This window comes from Struthio camelus, chromosome 28 (assembly GCF_040807025.1).
Source record: "Struthio camelus isolate bStrCam1 chromosome 28, bStrCam1.hap1, whole genome shotgun sequence".
NCBI classification, from domain to species: domain Eukaryota; kingdom Metazoa; phylum Chordata; class Aves; order Struthioniformes; family Struthionidae; genus Struthio; species Struthio camelus.
This window is the reverse complement of record NC_090969.1, coordinates 1,701,532-1,720,769: the sequence shown is the minus strand read 5'-3', so window position 1 is coordinate 1,720,769 and position 19,238 is coordinate 1,701,532. Positions and strand designations below refer to the sequence as shown.

The following is a 19,238-nucleotide window of genomic DNA, read 5'->3' as shown; positions in this document are numbered from 1 at the left end:
GCTCCGCCGCCAGCACCTCCCTGCAGGCTTCGGCGTCTCCAGCCTTGGCCGATGCTCCTGCTGCCTGGGGACCCCAAAAGCGCTCCGGCGGGGAAGGGGAAGGAAAGGGGGGGGAAGATGCACCCCCAACCTCACCAGGGGCTCAGCATCTTTATGCAAAATGATGTTTTACGGGGGAGGTCGGACCGCAAAGGGACACCGGCGGGGGATGAAGAGGTTGGGAAGGGAGGACGGGGCAGGAATGGGGTCTCGGGGGGCAGCCTTGGCCAGCGGGGAGACGCAGGACCAGGCTTGGGGGTGGATATCAGGGTTCCTCCCCAGCCTGCCGCTTTTTGGGGCAGGGGGTCTCGTTGCCAGGCTGTCCCCGAGGACACGCGTTTCGTCTGTCCGTCCGTCGCTCCGCCAGTCGTCCCCTCTCCTCCCCAGGCCAACCGGGACCTTTCCGACTGAGCCCTCCCCGTCTGGCAGGGCAGCAAGCGCAGATGCGGTGGTCCCACAGCTTTTTGGCAGCCCCGGGAAAGGCTCCGATTATTTTCCTCCCTCTAAAGGCTCAGGTGGTGCCCCAGGCTCAACCCTCCTAGTAGACACTAGAGAATCCCCAGGAGGCGGCGAGGGGACACGGGTGCCCGAGCTGGCAGTCCCAGGCTTGGTTCACAGAGGGGACAGAGCCCTGGATTTTAGGGAAATACGACAGAATGGGCCCAGCTGCATTTAAAAAACGGTGCTGAACCGAACCGGCCCTTTCGCAGCCCTTTTTGCCCGCGAGGCTTCGGCTGGAAGCTCTGCCCCGGATTCCTTCAGCCCGGTTTTCATTAGAGACTTGTTATCCGTCCCCGCGGCTCGAGCACCCGGCGACGGACCCGACCCGCGTCCCGCCGGCCGCTTTGCCGCCGGTTGGTCCTTTGGCCCCGCGGGGTCCCAGCGAGCGCCGTGGCCCGCAGGACATTTTGGGTGGGGGTGGAGAACACATATATATATGTATTTTTAAAGACTGCATTGGGTGGAAAAGGCAGCCGCGGCGGGACCCATCGGCCACCCGCTTCCGCCGGGTGCTGCGCTCCGCTCCGGATTCGCATCCCGGCCCTTTCGCTCGGCGCAGAGGAGAGGACCGCGGCGGGCAGCCAGGGGACGGAGCGGTTTATTGAGCTGCAGAGACGGAGGGCGAGGAAGGGGCAGCCGGCGGCCCGCGGCGCCCAGGCGAAGGGGCCCAGCGCCGGGCCGGCTGCGGCCGCGCGGGATGGAGCCCGGCCGGGAGCTCAGTTGGGCAGGATGTCCGAGGATTCGGACACCAGCTTGCCGTCCCGAGTCTCGATCTTCTTGATGACGATGGCTCGCGACTTGGAGACGGCGGCGCTCTCCAGGGGCGACGGAGGCACCGAGTAGCCGGTGCTGGAGAAAGAGCTGCTGTAGCCGCCGCCGTAGCTGTAGCCGCCTGCGAGAGGAGGAGAAGAGCCGGCGCTGAGCACCCGCCTCTGCCCCATCCCGAGCCCGGAGGTGTCGGCAGCACCGGGGGCCCAGGCGTCCCCGCCGCCGCCAGCCTTACCCGAATAGCCCGTCGTCTTGGTCTGGATGCTGAGGCTCTGCATGCCGGACTCCAGCCTGCGAGGGACAAGGGACAGGCAGGTTAAAGGACAGGACCGAGGCCATGGTGGAGGGCTGTGAGGTGGCCAGGGCTCCTTGCTGCACGGGTTACACCCTCGGCTTTACGCCCCAGATACCCCCCGATCCCAGTTTTAGGGTCTCCGGGGTGCTGCGTGCCCCATGCAAGTGGACATCCCACCCCCAGGCCAGTGACCCCCCCCCTCCCCAGTCCCTGCTGCCGGCAGCACCCATGAGGGTCCCCCCAACTCGGATGCCACCCTCGGGGTCCCACCTGCTCTCCTCTCCCTCCAGCAGCTTCCTGTAGGTCGCGATCTCGATGTCCAGTGCCAGCTTGACGTTCATGAGCTCCTGGTACTCGCGGAGCTGCCGCGCCATGTCCTGCTTCGCCTTCTGCAGAGCCGCCTCCAGCTCGGCCAGCTTCCCCTTGGCGTCCTTGAGGGCCATCTCGCCCCGCTCCTCCGCCTCCGCGATGGCTGTCTCCAGGCTGGCCCGCTGCAACGCGCCGCCAGGTACGCGGGTCAATCCCCCCGGGAAAGGGGCTGGGGGTCCCCTGCCCCGGGGAGCTGCCAAACCCTCCCTGCGCCCGGGGATGCAGGGACCCCGAGGATGCTGTGCCGGCGGCACGGCGTGGACCTCCCCCCAGCACCCATCCCCTGCTCAGACTGGGGCTTGTTTTGGGGAGATAGGGATGCATCTCCAGGGAGGAGAGCAGGGACCCGTCTTTGCTGCCCTATAGGGGCTGCAAAGGGGCTCGGACACGATCCAAGGTGGTCCGAGCCCGAGGATGCTCCTGGGATGGAGGGGACAGGGGACCGGCGGCAGGAGGGAGGATCAGGCAGCCTGCTGCCCCCGCCGAGAACCTCGCCGACCTGGTTCTTCAGCGCCTCGATCTCCGCCTGGATCCTCTGGATCATCCTGTTGAGCTCGTTGATCTCGGTGCGGGTGTTGCGCAGCTCGTCGCCGTGCTTCCCCGCCGTCGTCTTCAGCTCCTCGTACTGCGCGGACGAAGAAGGCAGCATGGAGACGCGCCGCCCCAGGGGGGCTGTGAAACCCCTTTCTCCATCGGAGCCGGCCCGGTGGCCCCCCGGGGGGACACCAGCGGCTGGACACTCGCACCCCGCTGCTCCGGCCGGGTCGGTTTTAAGCCGGGGTTTAATCACGTGGGGCTGGATTCTCCCAGCCTGGGAGCGGAGCAACCCGCCAGCCCAGGGGCAGGGAGGGTTTTGCAAGGTCGGGCTCAAGGATGCAGACTGCCGGCGAAGGAGGAAGGAGCCGGAGCTCTCATCGCCCGCCTTTTGGCTTGATTTGCGACGAGCTCGTCGAGGCCGGGTCGTTTCCCGGCACGCGGCAGCCCGGCGCGGTTATCGGCCTTATTTACCTTGATCTGGTACATGCTCTCGGCTTCCGCCCGGCTCCGGTTGGCGATCTCCTCGTACTGCGCCTTCACCTCCGCGATGATGCTGTCCAGGTCCAGGCTGCGGTTGTTGTCCATGGAGAGGACGACGGAGGTGTCGGAGATCTGGGACTGCAGCTCGCGGAGCTCCTGCGTGGTGGAGGGAGAAGGGGGGAGCACGGCTGAGCACGGACAGCTCGCCACACGTGTGGGCCCAGCACAGCTTGATGCTGCAGCTCTTAGGGCTTTTTCCTTCTCTGCAAGCACCCGGGAGCCTCCGAACGCCCCAGCCGGGCCCGGGGAGATGCTGCTCGGGCCGCGGCAGGAGGAACGGGGGGGACGGAGGGTCTCCGCGCAGCCCCCCTCTTGGAGGGTCCGTACCTCCTCGTAAAGCTGCCTCAGGAAATTTATTTCGTCCGTCAAACCCTCCAGCCTGGACTCCAGCTCCACCTTGTTCATGTAGGCTTCGTCCACGTCCTGGGGGCGAGAGCGCGGTGGAGCCCGTCAGCCCGCGGCCGCCGCCTCCGGGCCGGTGTCCCCATCCCACCTCCTCACCTTCTTGAGCAGGACGAACTCGTTCTCCTTCTCGGTGCGGTGGTTGATCTCTTCCTCGTACCTGCGGGAGCGGAGCGGGCCGGTGGGTGACGCCGGCTCGCGGGGACCCCGCCGGCCGGGTGTCCTCCCTCCCCTCCCCTCCCCGCCGCGAGAAACCCAAAGCCGCGCTCGGCGGGAGGGAGGCGAGGACAGACGGACGGACGTGTCCAACGCGTCTCCAGCATCCTGGGCCACCTGCCAAGCCCTTGGGGACGAGGAGCACCCGATGCTGCACCCCAAGGTGCGGATGGAGACCCCGAGCGGGTTCAGGCCAGCCGGGAGGTGGCGGGATGGGTGCAAACAGCGGGGTGGGGAGGGACGGGAGATGGACGGGGGCGAGCAAGAGGCCCTCACTTGGCCTTGAACTCCTCCACCAAGCCCTGCATGTTGCCCAGCTCGGCCTCGAGCCGCAGCTTCTCCTGGCCCAGGCCATCGAGCTGCCGCCGCAGCGCGCCGATGTACGCCTCGAAGAGGCCGCCCAGGTTGCCCCGCGTGGTTTTCTGGTTCTGCAGGAGGCTCCACTTGGTCTCCAGCATCTTGTTCTGCTGCTCCAGGAAGCGGACCTGGCGGCGAGCGACGGCTCAGCCTCCGCGGCCACCCCACCACCACCACCACCACCACCACCGAGGGTCCAGGCGCACGGTTCAGCGTCCACCCCGTGGTGCGGACCCCCGGCCCCCAGGGCGGGATGGGGCCAGGAGCCTGGCAAGGTCCTCGGCCGGCCGGCCAGCCCACCCTTCCCCGGGGGTCATGCCCGGAAACGCGCTGCCGAGGGAGGGAAAGCCCAGCTTGGATGGGGGGGGGGGTATCTGCTAATTGAGGTCCTCATTAATTATTTCCTTCGGGGGGGGGTAGGAGGTGGGAGATGGGGGGTCCCCATTTTCCCGTGCCGCGAGGACCGCGCTCCCCACCCACCGTGGGCTCTGCCACCACCTCCCCCATGCACCAGGGGGCCAGCATGTCCCCAAGGCCATCTGGATGTCACCGAGAGGGGGCAGGACATCCCCAAGGGAGCCAAACTGTGCCCAAGAGGGTCAGGATGTCCCCAAGGGGTGCATGATGTCCCCAAAGGGGAGGGGGGAGTGCAGGATGTCCCTGATGGGGCCAGGATGTGTCCAAAGGGCCCAGAAGGTCCTCCAGGGGGTCAGAATGTCCCCAAAGGGGGTCAGGATGTGTACAAAGGGGCCACAATGTCCCCAAGGGGGCCAGGATGTCCCTGATCGGGCCAGGATGTGCCCGAAGGGGCCAAGAGGTCCCCAAAGGGATCAGGATGTCCCCAAGGTGGCCAGAACATCCCTGAATGGGTCAGGAGGTCCCCAAGGGGGTCAGGAGGTCCCTGATGGGGTCAGGAGGTCCCCAAGGGGGTCAAGGATGTCCCCAAGGGGGCCCAGACACCCCCCTTTCCCAGGACAGTATCCAGTAAATCCGTGCACCCCTCCACGTTCACCTTCCCCACCAGGCTTCACCCACCTCCCACCCCGCTGCAGGAGCAGATTTGGGCCGAGCAGGGGCAGAAAAGGGACCAAACTCCAGGCCGGAGGGATTTCTCCCACCGGGGCCGGTCCCCTCGGGCTTGGCCCGGGGCCGGCAGCGCGGAGGAGGTGGCCGGGTGCCACCCCGCGGCACGGCGCCGGGACGAGGCGGCTCTCGCCGCCCCCGGCCGTGCCCGGCCTCACCTTGTCGATGAAGGAAGCGAACTTGTTGTTGAGCGTCTTGATCTGCTCCTTCTCCTCCTTGCGCACCCGCTGGATGTTGGGGTCGATCTCCAGGTTGAGGGGCGTCAGCAGGCTCTGGTTGACGCTCACGGCTGTGATGGAGCCCCCTGCGCCGGGCACCGCTCCCGGACCCCGGTACAAGCTCCCTCCGTAGCGGCTGCCACCATAGGCGCTGAAGGCTGAGGCCGTGCTCATCTTCATGCCGGGGCCGGCGGTGTAGGAGTGGGAGCTGAAGGAGCGCCCGGGCATGGCCGAGGTGCTTCTCACGGTCTTCCTGGTGACGGTGATGGACATGGTGGAGGCAAGAGACGGGGAGGACGGACAGGAGGGTTGCAAGAAGGTTGCAAGACGTGCAAGAAGGTTGCAAGAAGGTTGCAAGAAGGTCGCAGAAGAGGCTGGAGGGTCGCAAGAGGGGCAAGAGGACGGACAGGACAGGCCAGAGGACGGACAGGACGGGCCGGACAAGCAAGCAGGAGCCCCAGGAGGACAGATCCAGGGTGGGGTGTGGCTCCGGGTTTATATGCCGGGAGCTGGGGGAGGAGAGCAGGAAGGGAGGGCCGAGGCCGAGGCCAGGAACGCAGCACCTGCGTCTCCTTAACCCCTTCGGAGCAGCCCGGATCCGCCGGGACGAGCAACGCTCGGCCCTGGGCCCCTCTCGCCTGGCCTTTCGGGGGGTTGTGGGTTTTCCAGCACCGGGGAGAGCAGACGGGCGGGTGGGTTTGGGACACCGAGACCCTCACCCGGGGGATGGTGGGCCGTGCGCTCAGCCGGAAATTCGGCTGCCGATGCCCTTCTCTTCCCACCGCCGCCAGCGCCCCGCGGGCTGGCAGAGCCGGCCAAAAATGCGGCGTGTTTATACAAGGAAGGGGGAAAAGCCGGGACGTAACCTGAGCGGTCGGACCGGGGAGGCTCCGTTGCCCTTCGCTTTTCCCCCTCTGGGCGCTGTGGATTCTCCGGTGTCTAATAAGGGCTGCGCTCGCCCAGGGCTTTCCCACCGGCCGGGCGTTAGCGGCGGCTCCCCGTCTCCGCCGGCCACCGAAAACGCAGGTGACCCGCTGGCCCAGCGGCCGTTTCCCTCCGCTGTGTTTGTTCGAGGGTTGGCGAGAGCTTCGAAAGCGGCCGGGGGCCAAAAGCGCCCGGAGGGTCAATCTCCCAAGGAAACGGGGCTGCGGCGGTCCCGGCCGCGTAGGGACCACGCTCTCGGCCGCTCCCGACGCGCCCGAGCGTCCTGCGAGGACCCTCGGCCCGTGCTGGCGTTGGCGGGGCCGCGGGATGAGGCCGCGCCGCGGCGAGCCCGACTCTTCCCCGCAGGTGCCCGCGGCCTCGGCGGCGGCGAGGGCCACGAGCGCAAGGTGCGGATGGGAGCCGTAAGGAAGGAGGCTCGTCAGGACCGGACTTGCCCTGCGCGAGGAGTGGCGGGCGCCGGGCCGAGACAGCACGCGAGGCGCTCGGCACCTCCAGGCAGGGATTTGTAGGTTTTGTGCTTTTTTTTTTTTTTTTTTCTCCTCCCCGTTTCCTCGAAGCGGCAGCAGCGATAGCTCTGGGTCACCGCCGGGGACTGGGCAGGGAAAGGGCAGAGCTGGGAAGTCCAGTTGGGTCTCTCGCTGACACTGGATGAAATTCATCCCTCCATCTGCTCATCCACCTCCTCACCTCCCTGCATGGGTCCATCCAGCCCTTCACCCATCCATCCGTCTCTGGCCAGACCCATCTCTCCACATCCCTCCTGGACCCTCCTAGATAGGCATCCATCTGTCCATCCATCCCACCATCCCTTTCCAGACCCAGCCATCCACCCATCCTTCTAGATATCCATCCATCCATCCATCCATCCTTGGCCATATCCAGCCATCATCCATCGTGCTAGATATCCATCCATCCATCTGTCCATCCATCCATCCATCCATCTCTGGCCAGACCCATCCATCCATGTACTGTCCTAGATAGATATCCATCTGTCCATCCATCCCTCCATCCATCCCTGGTAGACCCATCCATCCAGCCATCCTTCTGAATATCTGTCCATCCATCCATCTGTCCTTCCCCAGCCAAACCCAGCCATTCACCCATCCTTCTAGACATCTGTCCACCCATTCATCCATCCATCCATCCATCCATCCCTGCACAGATCCACCCACCCATCCCTTCACCCACCTACTCACCCCCGGACAGACCCACCTTTACGGATTTATCCATCCTGCCCTTCTCCACAGCTCCGTCCCTCTGTCCATCCCTCGGTCCCTGTACAGCCACATCCACCTGTCATCCCTCCATCCTCCCCTCATCCCTCCATCCCTCCATCATCCCTCCATCCACCCAGCTCAGCTTGCTGCTGATCCCTGCCTGTCGTCCCGGGGTCGGGGGGCAGAAGGGGGCCACTCCGGCCAGCATGGGGCAAAAAAACAGGGATGGAGGGGAGGAAAGACACATATTTTGCCACCCCCTTCTCCTCCTCCTCCTCCTCCTCCTCCTCCTCCTCCTCCTCGGGGGCTGAAAGCGGCCCGGAGCCAGCACGGGGAGCTGCCTCCCGCGGGAGAACCTCTCCCAGCCTCTCTTATCGCAAAGGAATTTGCAGCCCAGGCAAATACTTTGCTCCCCACCGAGATACCGCTGGCAGGGAGGGAGCGGGGCCCTGGGCGCGTGCCAGCGCCCGGCACGGTGCGGGGCGCGCGGGACCCCCACCCGGCTCGGCCACCGAGGGGTCAGGATTAGAGGCGAGAGCGCCGGACGGGCAGCTCCGGGCAGCCGCTTTGGGTGCCCCCCCCCCCTGCTCCGTTAGTCGCCCTCCTGCTGCTGGGGAAACTGAGGCACGGCGGGACGGCGAGGGAGGATGGACCCAGGCGTCCGGGGGGGGGGGGGGCACCTGCGGGCATGCAAAGCGGGAGCAAAGCTACAGCTCCAGGCTCTCAGCCGGGTGTGAACCCCCCCCTCCGGCCTTCCTCCCCGGCCTCCGGAGGCTGCCGGACGCCTGGGTCCCCCGGCGGCATCGCGGCTCCCCGCCAGGAGCCGCCCGGCCGTAAATCCCCAACCCGCCTCTCGCCTTTATGCGCCGGGCTCCGCTCCACCCCGGGTTGCCCGAGCGACAACGACCGATTGTCCCCGTCACCCGAGCCTCGGCCGAGGGACGGTGCCGGCCGAGGAGCCGCCGGGGTCCCGCCGACCCGTCCCGGCGCCCACCCCAAAACCAACCCCCCCCCGCCACCGCCACCCCGAACCCGGCGTCGCCCCCCTCGGGCGGCTGGGACGAGGACGCGTCTTGGGCCGGATCCAGCCGTTTTCTCCCCGGGGGCCCTTTGTTTGCCCTGGGTTGGGCCCGGCGGTTTCGGAGGCGGGCGACGGCGCGGCAGGGCCACGGGGAAGGCGTTCACGGGCTGGCGCCCGGGCCGCCTTGGCTCCGCGCCGCCGGCTCTCCCGGCCCGGCTGCGGGGGGTCCAGGCGGGTGCCCCGGCGGGCGTGGGTGACACCCTGGGGTGCCAGCCGGTGCTACCGGGCCAGCCCCGGGGCTGGGGCCACGCGGAGACACTCCGAAACCCACCTGCAGCAGCCAAATCCCACCCGGAGCTGGAAAAGTTGGGTTTCCTCAGTTTTCCCCCGGTGCAGGGGGATTGGGGCCGGCATGAAGGGATCGGGGATGGCACCAAGGGGTCGGGGATGGCACCAAGGGGTCAAGGATGGCACCAAGGGGTCGGGGATGGCACCAAGGGATCGGGGAGGCACCAAGGGAGCGAGGATGGCACCAAGGGGTCAGGGATGGCACCAAGGGGTCGGGGACGGCACCAAGGGGTCAAGGATGGCACCAAGGGGTCGGGGATGGCACCAAGGGATCAGGGAGGCACCAAGGGAGCGAGGATGGCACCAAGGGGTCAGGGATGGCACCAAGGGAGCAGGGAGGCACCAAGGGATCAGGGAGGCACCAAGGGATCGGGGAGGCACCAAGGGATCAGGGGTGGCACCAAGGGATCAGGGGTGGCACCAAGGGATCAAGGATGGCACCAAGGGATCAGGGAGGCACCAAGGGTTCAGGGGTGGCACCAAGGGATCGGGGAGGCACCAAGGGATCAGGGAGGCACCAAGGGATCAGGGGTGGCACCAAGGGATCAGGGGTGGCACCAAGGGATCAGGGAGGCACCAGGGGAGCGAGGATGGCACCAAGGGATCAAGGATGGCACCAAGGGATCAGGGAGGCACCAAGGGAGCGAGGATGGCACCAAGGGATCAAGGATGGCACCAAGGGATCAGGGAGGCACCAAGGGATCGGGGAGGCACCAAGGGAGCGAGGAGAGCACAAGAGGATCGGGCAGACACCGAGGCATCAGGAGCTTTTCAGGCAGAGGCAAAAGGCCGAGGTGGCTCCTTGCGCAGGGGGACCAAGCCCCAAAAAGTGACTCTGGCGAGGGGACGGGGCGGGAAAGCTCAGCTCGGTGGAGCTCTGCCGGCCGGATCGCGCCGGGCGGCCGGGCTGCGCTGGCTCCCGCCGCGCTGCCTTTCCCCTCTCCCCACCGCGACGTTGTTTGCAATCTAAACGGCGAGCTGTTTTCGGAAGCGATCTTCTTGCGTTTCATCCCGACGGGAGGGAGGGGAAAGGCAGAGATGGCACCAGCTGCAGGCTTCACCGCTCAGGAATGCAGCTGGACCTCGGGGCCGCCGCGCTTTAACCCTCGGGGAGCCGGTCGGCCGGCAGAGCCCGGGGCCGCGGGAACCGCCGCGCGGCCGCGATGCTCTGCAATAAAAGGAGGAGGGGGATTTCGGTTCCACATTGCTTTTGCAGGGCTTTCCCTTGGGGGGCTGAATGGGGCAGCCGGGTGCATTGAAATAAGGTGTTTCAGGGCTTGGCTGGGGTCTCCTGGGACAGGGGGCCCCAGGCATCTGCTCCGGCCCCTGCAAAGATGGGGGCTGGGGCAGGGGGGAGGCCACCGCAGGGCCTTATCAGTGACAGGTCTTTAATCTCCGGCTTATGGCCCCGCTGGGAGCCCCGGTGGCCTTCGGGAGCCGGGGGCCGGGACGTGCCGGGGGTCAGGGCTGTGTCTGTTTGCAGATCTTCAATCGCCCTACGTCGGGCACGGGGAGGAATGTGCCCGATAAGGGGGCCGGGGTGGTGCAACTTGTGGGGCTGGCAACCCCCGGGGCCGGGATGGCTCCCCCACCGACGTGGTGACGGTGTCGCTCCCGGCCAGGCTCCCCCCGGAGAGGAGCCGAGAGGCTGAAAGGCTCAGGGAGCCCCCGGCACCGTTGGTGCAGCCCCCCACCAAGCCCTGCCACTGGGTATCGCCCCAACGTGGTGCCAACCGGGCGCTAAGGCCAGCGAGGGGGTGTCGGGGCAGCCCTGGGGCCAGACCCTGCTGGGACCCCACGGTTGGCCAGCACCAGGATCCCGGGGTCAGACCCTGCTGGCACCCCACGGTTGGCCAGCACCAGGATCCCGGGGTCAGACCCTGCTGGCACCCCACGGTTGGCCAGCACCAGGATCCCGGGGTCAGACCCTGCTGGCACCCCACGGTTGGCCAGCACCAGGATCCCGGGATCGGACCCTGCTGGCACCCCACGGTTGGCCAGCACCAGGATCCCAGGGGCCGGACCCTGCTGGCACCCCACGGTTGGCCAGCACCAGGATCCCGGGATCGGACCCTGCTGGCACCCCACGGTTGGCCAGCACCAGGATCCCGGGATCGGACCCTGCTGGCACCCCACGGTTGGCCAGCACCAGGATCCCAGGGGCCGGACCCTGCTGGGACCCCACGGTTGGCCAGCACCAGGATCCCAGGGGCCGGACCCTGCTGGCACCCCACGGTTGGCCAGCACCAGGATCCCGGGATCGGACCCTGCTGGCACCCCACGGTTGGCCAGCACCAGGATCCCAGGGGCCGGACCCTGCTGGCACCCCACGGTTGGCCAGCACCAGGATCCCGGGATCGGACCCTGCTGGCACCCCACGGTTGGCCAGCACCAGGATCCCGGGATCGGACCCTGCTGGCACCCCACGGTTGGCCAGCACCAGGATCCCGGGGTCAGACCCTGCTAGCACCCCACGGTTGGCCAGCACCAGGATCCCAGGGGCCGGACCCTGCTGGGACCCCACGGTTGGCCAGCACCAGGATCCCGGGATCGGACCCTGCTGGCACCCCACGGTTGGCCAGCACCAGGATCCCAGGGGCCGGACCCTGCTGGGACCCCACGGTTGGCCAGCACCAGGATCTTGGGATCAGACCCTGCTGGCACCCCACGGTTGGCCAGCACCAGGATCCCGGGATCAGACACTGCTGGCACCCCACGGTTGGCCAGCACCAGGATCCCGGGATCAGACACTGCTGGCACCCCACGGTTGGCCAGCACCAGGATCCCAGGGGCCGGACCCTGCTGGGACCCCACGGTTGGCCAGCACCAGGATCCCGGGATCAGACACTGCTGGCACCCCACGGTTGGCCAGCACCAGGATCCCAGGGTCGGACCCTGCTGGCACCCCACGGTTGGACACTGCTGGGACCCTTGGGTCAAACACCTCCTGGACCTGCGGTTGGCCAACAGCAGGATCCCGGGGTTGGGTGCTGCTGGGACGTCGGGGTCAGACGCTGCTGGGACCCTGGGACCCCAGGGTCAGACCCCCCCGTGCAACTGCAGGGTCAACCACCACCGAGACCGTGGGGCCGGACCCCACCGGACCCCAGGGTCAGACCCCGCCGGGAGCAGGGCCGCAGTTTGCCCTCCGCACCTCCGTTTCATCCGACCTCCCTCTCCTGCCGCCCGGAGCGGAGGCACCGCCGGCGCATTCAAACGACAATCAAACGGCGCAGGTTTGGCAGAGAAACAAACCCGTCAGCCCGGTGGCAGCGTAATCCTGTTTGCGGGGAGGAACGGGGATGGAAAGGCAGCTCCGGCAAGGCAGGTGTGAGGCAGGGCGGGGACGGAGCATAAAGGCAGAAAGGAAAATACAGAAAGGAAAATAAAGAAAAGATGAGGTTGGAGGGGGCTGGCCGGGAGCTACCGTCCCCATGGAGGAAGAGGCCTCGTGCACCAACCTCGTGCAGCCTCTGCACCAACGAGCACGTCGGCCCGTGCACCCTGGGAGAGATTTGTAGGGAAAAAGTTTCTAGGGATAAAATTTCCAGGGATAAAATGATGGATTTTGCTGCAGGGAGGATGCCTGGGGCTCGCACCCCGCGCCGTCCGTCGCCCCCCGTGGTCAGCGTCGCGGTCCCACCTTGCCTTTTGCAGCCGGTCCCCACCGCCGACGGCCTCGGCGCAGGGCGCAGCACGGCCTTGGCGCATGGGAAGGGCCAAGGACACTGCGGCAGGGGACCGCGGGCAGGGCTGGGAACAGCCCTGCACCCAAGTGGGCCATGACTCACCTGTTTATAGCCCGGCCAGAGCAAACACAGCGTGTGCACCCCGGAAATGCATCATCTAAAGACGTTTCGCAGCCCTTCGGTGGAAATTGAGCAGTGAGTTCCCAAGAAACCCGCTTCACCCTCGCACGTCCCCCCGGCCAGGCTCCATCGCTCCCGACCCCATGCATCCACTCGATACCTGTGCGTGCGCCGCCATGTGTGCTGAAGTGCGTGTTCGCGCAAAGGTGCCTGTTGGTGCAAAGGTGCCTGTTCATGCAAATTGTGTTCGTGCAAAGGTGCCTGTTCATGCAAATATGTGTTCATGCAAAGGTGCCTGTTCGTGCAAAGGTGTTCATGCAAATATGTGTTCGTGCAAAGGTGCATGTTCATGCAAAGGTGCCTGTTTGTGCAAATACGTGTTCGTGCAAAGGTGCCCGTTCGTGCAAAGGTGCATGTTCATGCAAATATATGTTCATGCAAAGGTGCATGTTCATGCAACAGTGAGTGTTTCTACAGAGGCACGTATCGATGCAAAAGGTGTACACTTATACAAAGGTGCATGTACAAAGGCGCGTGTTCCCGCAAAGGCGTGTTGGCCTGCATGGAGCGGAGGGATACCCGTTCCCATCTGCGGGGCCCCCAGGATGCCCCAGAGCCTGGAAAAATCTTTACCTCCCTCTCTGACCCCAAGGAGCAGGACGCAGAGACGTGTCCTGCTACGTGATCTGCAATCGGCGGGGGCTGAAGCGCCGGGGGCTGCCCCTGCCAGGACACACAAGCATCTCAGTGCACGCCGGCCGGTCCCTCCAGAGCAAACAAGCCTGATGCTCCCGCAGATAAAAGCTGGAATGTGCCGCGCTTTCGTGCCGCCCGGCGATGCTGCGGCCACCGGAGCTGCCATAAATCACCCCAAAGGGAGATAAGAGCCAGGCCAGGCGTCTCTGGGGGTCTGGGGCCGGCGGCGGCGGGGGGAGCCAGGCACGGAGAGCGGGGGGCCGCCGCCGACCAGGCATGCCTCCCCCAGCCCCCTGCCGCCGTGCCCTCCGCTCCTGCGGGTCGGGAGCCGGGGACGGTCGTGCCTGTCCACGGCGGGGAGGGGACCCCCGGGGTGTCCCCGGGGTGCAGGGTACCAGGCGAGCGGGGCTGGGTCCCGCGCTGAGATTGCGGCTCTCGGGACGGGAGGGTGGATGCCACCGCCCGGCCGCTCCGGTGCTCCCGCCACCTGCGAGCCGGGGTGGGGGGGGAGAAAGGCGACAGGCAGGATTCCTGGGAGCCGGTTCGGCAGGGTGATCCCCCTCCCAGCGCACCTTCCCCCGTGCCGAAAGCGCCCGAGGATCGTCCCGGCGTGGGGACCCGCGTGGCCCCAGGATCTCTGCAGCCCGCCCAGCCCCGGCGGTGAAGCCCCCACCCCAGTTCCTGGGGGTGAATCGTGGGGGCTCCCTGCCACCCCCAAGGTGGAGGGGGTCTCCCATGGGTGGGGGCTGGCTGCGTCAGAAGGGAAATGCGGGGCTGGTGCACGCTGGTGGGGACACCCCGAGCCCCAGGGTCCCCAAAATGGGGCTGAGCCATGCCACTCCCCTGCCCTGGGCCCCCATGGGTGCATGGGGCTGAGCCACCCCATCCCTCTACCCCAGCGCCCCTTGCGCATATGGGGCTGGGCCACCGCAGATCCCCATGTGCGTATGGACATATGGGGCTGAGGTGCCCCGGACCCCCACAGGCATAAGGGGCTGAGCTGCTCTTGGCCCCCATAGGTGCATGGGGCTGAGCCACCTGAGGACCCCAGTGGACGTATGGGGCTGAGCCGCAGCAGACCCCCATGGACGCATGGGGCAGAGCTGCAGCAGACCCCCATGGATGTATGGGGCTGAGCTGCAGCAGACCCCCCATGGACGTATGGGGCAGAGCTGCAGCAGACCCCCATGGACGCATGAGGCAGAGCTGCAGCAGACCCCCATGGACGTATGGGGCAGAGCTGCAGCAGACCCCCATGGACGCATGAGGCAGAGCTGCAGCAGACCCCCATGGACGTATGGGGCAGAGCTGCAGCAGACCCCCATGGACGTATGGGGCTGAGCTGCAGCAGACCCCCATGGACGTATGGGGCTGAGCCGCAGCAGACCCCCATGGATGTATGGGGCTGAGCTGCAGCAGACCCCCATGGACGTATGGGGCAGAGCTGCAGCAGACCCCCATGGACGTATGGGGCTGAGCTGCAGCAGACCCCCCATGGACGTATGGGGCAGAGCTGCAGCAGACCCCCATGGATGTATGGGGCTGAGCTGCAGCAGACCCCCCATGGACGTATGGGGCAGAGCTGCAGCAGACCCCCATGGACGCATGAGGCAGAGCTGCAGCAGACCCCCATGGACGCATGGGGCAGAGCTGCAGCAGACCCCCATGGACGCATGGGGCAGAGCTGCAGCAGACCCCCATGGACGTATGGGGCAGAGCTGCAGCAGACCCCCATGGACGCATGAGGCAGAGCTGCAGCAGACCCCCATGGACGTATGGGGCTGAGCCGCAGCAGACCCCCATGGACGTATGGGGCTGAGCTGCAGCAGACCCCCATGGACATATGGGGCAGAGCCACCCTGGACCCCCCTTGGGTGCAGGGGGCAGAGCCGCCCCGTCCCTCTGCCCAGGGGGCGAGCCGGGGGCCCCTCGAAGCGAACAAAAGCCGCAGGCTGGATCCGGCCCCACCTTCCCAGGCGCGGAGAGGGCCCTGGGCCAGAGGTGGGGCCGCCCGGGCGCCCTCCCCGCCTCTCCCCGCTCCTCCACTATATAGCGCGCCCGCAGCCCGCCCGGGTGTCCGTCCCCCGCGGCTCCGTCTCGTCGTTCCCGCGCTCCTCCGCTCCCGCCCGGCACCATGAGCTACTCCCGCAGCACCGTCTACTCCAGCAGCTACCGGCCCGTCAGCAGCCAGAGCGTGGTCAGCACCCGGCGGTTCGCGCCCGCGAGCAGCGCGGCCAGCGTCTACGCCGGGGCTGGCGGCTCGGGCTCCAGGATCTCCATCTCCAGGACCAGCAGCCTGTCGAGCTCTGGAGGTGGCTACGGAGCCGGGCTGGGTGGCTATGGAGCTAGGATGGGTGGTAGCCTGCTGCTCTCGGGCTCCGGCATGGTGCAGAACGAGAAGGAGACCATGCAGGACCTCAACGACCGCCTGGCCACCTACCTGGACAAGGTGCGGAGCCTGGAGCAGGAGAACCACAAGCTGGAGATCCAGATCCGTGACTTTATGCAGAAGAAGGGCCCCAGCTCCCGCGACTGGAGCCACTATTGGGAGGTCATCGAGGACCTGCGCAACAAGGTGAGGTCCCGCTCGGCGCCCGCCGGCTCTCCGGGCCGCGGGTGATGAGTTGGCGGTAGGTCTCAGCCTTCCCTGCCCCGTTCCCACGCGTGGCCCCGACGCGGGGTGTTTGTACCCCAAAACCGCAGGGGCACGTGGGCACGGCCACCACCAGCCCTGCCTGCCAGGGGTTAAGCATTAACCCAAGCGGCAGCGGGGCAGAGCGATCTTTGAGCCGCGCGGGTGCGCAAGGCCCGGCCAAGGCCCAGCTGCGCAAGGGAGCGGTTCCCCACCAAGGACACCCCGGGAGCTTGTGCCGAGGGGGGTCCGGGCCACGCTCGGAGCTGCACGCGTCCGCGGCGCTTTGCACCGGGAGCAGGCAAAGGGACATGCCCAAGGCCGCGGGGCAAGTCGGCGTCAGAGCTCACCGTAACCTGGGTTTTAGCCCCCCCAAGGGACACTGGTGCACGGGGTGGGTTTAAGACACCCTTCGTTAGCTAAACGAGCCCCTCCGATCCTCCTCCGGTGCCAGGCTCAGGTGTCCCCCCATACCTTCCCCTATGTCCCTTGGCAGCCCCATGTTTTAGACTACGTTTGACCTATCCCACTGGCTCAAGGTCACTCGGGAAGAGCTGAGCCCATCCGGACACCTGGCTGTCCCCGCACACGGCTGTCCCCCCCCGTCCCCCTCCCACCGAGGGAGCCCAGGTGTCCTGGCTGCCCCTCCCACCCGGTGGGGCCCCGGGGTTTTATCACCGCTTTTCCGGGGCGAGGTCCAGCGAATCCGGCGGGCGCCGCGTGCCGTCCCGCCCCGCGCCGTTGCTGTGGGAATTGCACCTGCTCAGGGTGACGTGGCTGGCGGGCGCCCAGCGGCGCCAGGGTGGCCCGGCCGCGCCGCGCCGGGACGGGCCACCGGCGCCCCGTAACCCCCCACCCTGCCCCGTCCTCGGCAGATCTTCGACGCTACGGTGGATAACGCCCGCACCGTGCTGCAGATCGACAACGCTCGCCTGGCCGCCGATGACTTCAGGGTCAAGTGAGAGCAGGACGGGGACGGGGACGGGGTGGGGGACAGGACAGGGATGGGCAATGGGACAGGGATGGGGACAGGGACGGGAACCGGAACAAGGATGGGGCTTGGCAGAAGAATGGAGATGAGGATGGGAGGGGGATGAAGATCAGAATGGGGTGGGGACAAGGACAGGGACAGGGATGGGAATTAGAACAGAGATGGGGATGGTGACGGTGATGGGGACAGGATGGAGATATGGATGGGGACTGATATGGGGATGGTGATGGCAACGGGGACAGGATGGGGACATGGATAAGAAAAGTCATGGAGATGGTGATGGAGATGGGATGGGCTGAGGACGGGGACGGAGACAGCAGCAGGGCAACGTAGGCTGGACAGGGAGGCCACATGAGCGCCCACTCACCACCGTGCCCCCCAGGTACGAGGCCGAGCTGGCCATCCGCCTCTCGGTGGAGAATGACATCGCGGGGCTCCGCAAGGTCATCGACGACACCAACATGGCCCGGCTGCACCTGGAGGGTGAGATCGAGTCCCTCAAGGAGGAGCTCATCTTCATGAAGAAGAACCACGAGGACGTATGTGGGGGGCCAGGGCGGGCGCTAGGGCGGGGGGCTGTGGTTCGGCAGGGACCTGGCCCTCATGCTGGCTGCTCTCTGTCCCCCAGGAGGTGAAGAGCCTGCAGGCGCAGATCTCCGACTCAGCACTCACGGTGGAGGTGGATGCGCCCAAGTCCCAGGACCTGGGCAAGATCATGGCAGAGATCCGGGCGCAGTACGACGCATTGGCCCAGAAGAACCTGGAGGACCTGGAAAAGCAATGGGGCCAGCAGGTGCGTCCAATGCCCCACCATTTCCCCCCAAATTTGCCCCCGGGGATGTTCCTTGGGGGTCTTGGCCTGGTAGAGGGGACATCAGCCCAAGGTGGGGGACAGTCCCCAGTTCAGCGGGGGGATGTTCGCCTAGGGCGTCCCATCCTGACGGTGGGACCGCAATCTGAGGGGGGCGTTTGCCTAGGAGACCCCAAACTGACGTAGGGATGTTCCCCATTGGGACCCCGATGCCACAAGGGGATCTTCCACAAGAGGGTCCTGGTACCACATCGGGGATGATCCCGGGGGGATGCCTCTCCTGCGGGGGATCCCAATCCTCTAGGGATGGCTCTGCTTCGGGTGGTGTCCATGACCCCCCAAGCCTTGTTCCCCCCTGCCCAGATCACCGAGAGCACCATCGAGATCACGCAGAGCAGCAAGGACGTGGACACGGCCCGCAGCACTGTGGTTGACCTCCGCCGCACCGTCCAGACCCTGGAGATCGACCTGGAGTCCCTCCGCAACCAGGTAGGTGGCAGCAGCCCCCCGAAACCACCCCTCTAGGCCCTACAGGGCCTCTGGACCAGCCACCATCTACAGCTGGGGAGGTAAACTCCAGCCGCCACGTGGTGGCAAGAAAAACCTCATCCTGCCCTTTGCCATCCCCAAAAGAGGGACAGAAACTGCAAAAATGAGGTCCCCGTTGCACTGAGAAATGGCACCCGTGGGGGTTCTCCGGCACTCACCCCGGGGGTCTCCTTGCAGAAAGCTGGCTTGGAGGCCAACCTGCTGGAGGTGGAGAACCGCTACGCCATGCAGATGGAGCAGCTCAACGGGCTCATCCTGCGGGTCGAGGCGGAGCTGGCGCAGGTGCGGGGCGAGCTGCAACGCCAGGCCGAGGAGTACCAGGCGCTGCTCAACATCAAGGACAAGCTGGAGGCGGAAATCGCGACCTACCGGCAGCTGCTCGAGGGCGGAGAGGAGTTCAGGTACCAGCGAGCAGGATCCAGCAGGATTTAGCCCCGGGTGCTGGGATGGGGCTGGGCAGCTCTCGGCATGCCCAGGATGCTCCGGCTCCATCACCGCTTGGATCTGGAGTTCCCTGGGGTGGTGGAGAGGAAAGGAGGGACCTTGGGAGGGAGGTTGGGATGTCCAGTGGGTGCAAGCTCACAGAAGCACCCATCTTGGGTGCAGGGAAGGAGGCACCCCGGGGTGACTCGGCCTCTCCTCGCCCTGCAGCCTGCGGGACGCCCTGGAGAAGGAGACCACGTCCACCGTGCAGACGTCCACGCAGAAGATAGTGGATGGCAAGGTGGTGTCGGAGACCAAGGAGGTGAAGGTGCGAACGTACTGAGCAGGCCGGAGCGCGGAGGAGACACACCAGACACCCCGTCCCGCGTGCGGCCGGCGGGGACCCTCCCCGCGACTCCACCGTAACGCCCCCCGGGCTTCACCGTCACGGCAATAAAATGTCATGTTATC

General features: G+C 66.6%; 3 protein-coding genes and 1 long non-coding RNA gene across 5 annotated transcripts; 1 reads left to right on the top strand and 3 right to left on the bottom strand.

Annotated features, from left to right (window-relative positions):
• Nucleotides 1–1,120: 1,120 nt before the first annotated feature.
• On the bottom strand, nucleotides 1,121–6,757 carry LOC138062583 (keratin, type II cytoskeletal 8-like). Of its 2 annotated transcripts, XM_068921380.1 has the most exons (9): nucleotides 5,266–6,757; nucleotides 3,944–4,152; nucleotides 3,551–3,611; nucleotides 3,377–3,472; nucleotides 2,981–3,145; nucleotides 2,472–2,597; nucleotides 1,874–2,094; nucleotides 1,544–1,599; nucleotides 1,121–1,432 (listed from the first exon to the last, which is right to left on the bottom strand). In XM_068921380.1, the coding sequence occupies exons 1-9, from the start codon at nucleotides 5,596–5,598 to the stop codon at nucleotides 1,257–1,259; spliced, it is 1,443 nt and encodes a 480-aa protein (XP_068777481.1). In that variant the 5' UTR covers nucleotides 5,599–6,757; the 3' UTR covers nucleotides 1,121–1,256. The 2 variants fall into 2 exon arrangements, with proteins under 2 accessions (XP_068777481.1, XP_068777480.1); XM_068921379.1 differs by having other exon boundaries at nucleotides 1,121–1,599; nucleotides 5,266–5,802.
• On the bottom strand, nucleotides 5,821–7,570 carry LOC104152331 (uncharacterized). Its single transcript, XM_068921121.1, has 3 exons — nucleotides 7,483–7,570; nucleotides 5,882–6,961; nucleotides 5,821–5,834 (listed from the first exon to the last, which is right to left on the bottom strand). Exons 2-3 carry the CDS (start codon nucleotides 6,927–6,929, stop codon nucleotides 5,821–5,823), a joined length of 1,062 nt encoding a protein of 353 aa, XP_068777222.1. The 5' UTR covers nucleotides 6,930–6,961; nucleotides 7,483–7,570.
• A 1,381-nt stretch (nucleotides 7,571–8,951) lies between these two features.
• Nucleotides 8,952–13,481, bottom strand: LOC138062584 (uncharacterized). Its single transcript, XR_011136528.1, has 4 exons — nucleotides 13,299–13,481; nucleotides 12,648–12,721; nucleotides 12,011–12,136; nucleotides 8,952–10,024 (listed from the first exon to the last, which is right to left on the bottom strand). It is a non-coding gene; the product is annotated as an uncharacterized lncRNA (long non-coding RNA).
• A 1,521-nt stretch (nucleotides 13,482–15,002) lies between these two features.
• KRT18 (keratin 18) lies at nucleotides 15,003–19,238 on the top strand. The gene is made up of 7 exons (XM_009687626.2): nucleotides 15,003–15,936; nucleotides 16,869–16,951; nucleotides 17,367–17,523; nucleotides 17,613–17,777; nucleotides 18,159–18,284; nucleotides 18,522–18,745; nucleotides 18,996–19,238. Exons 1-7 carry the CDS (start codon nucleotides 15,496–15,498, stop codon nucleotides 19,108–19,110), a joined length of 1,311 nt encoding a protein of 436 aa, XP_009685921.2. The 5' UTR covers nucleotides 15,003–15,495; the 3' UTR covers nucleotides 19,111–19,238.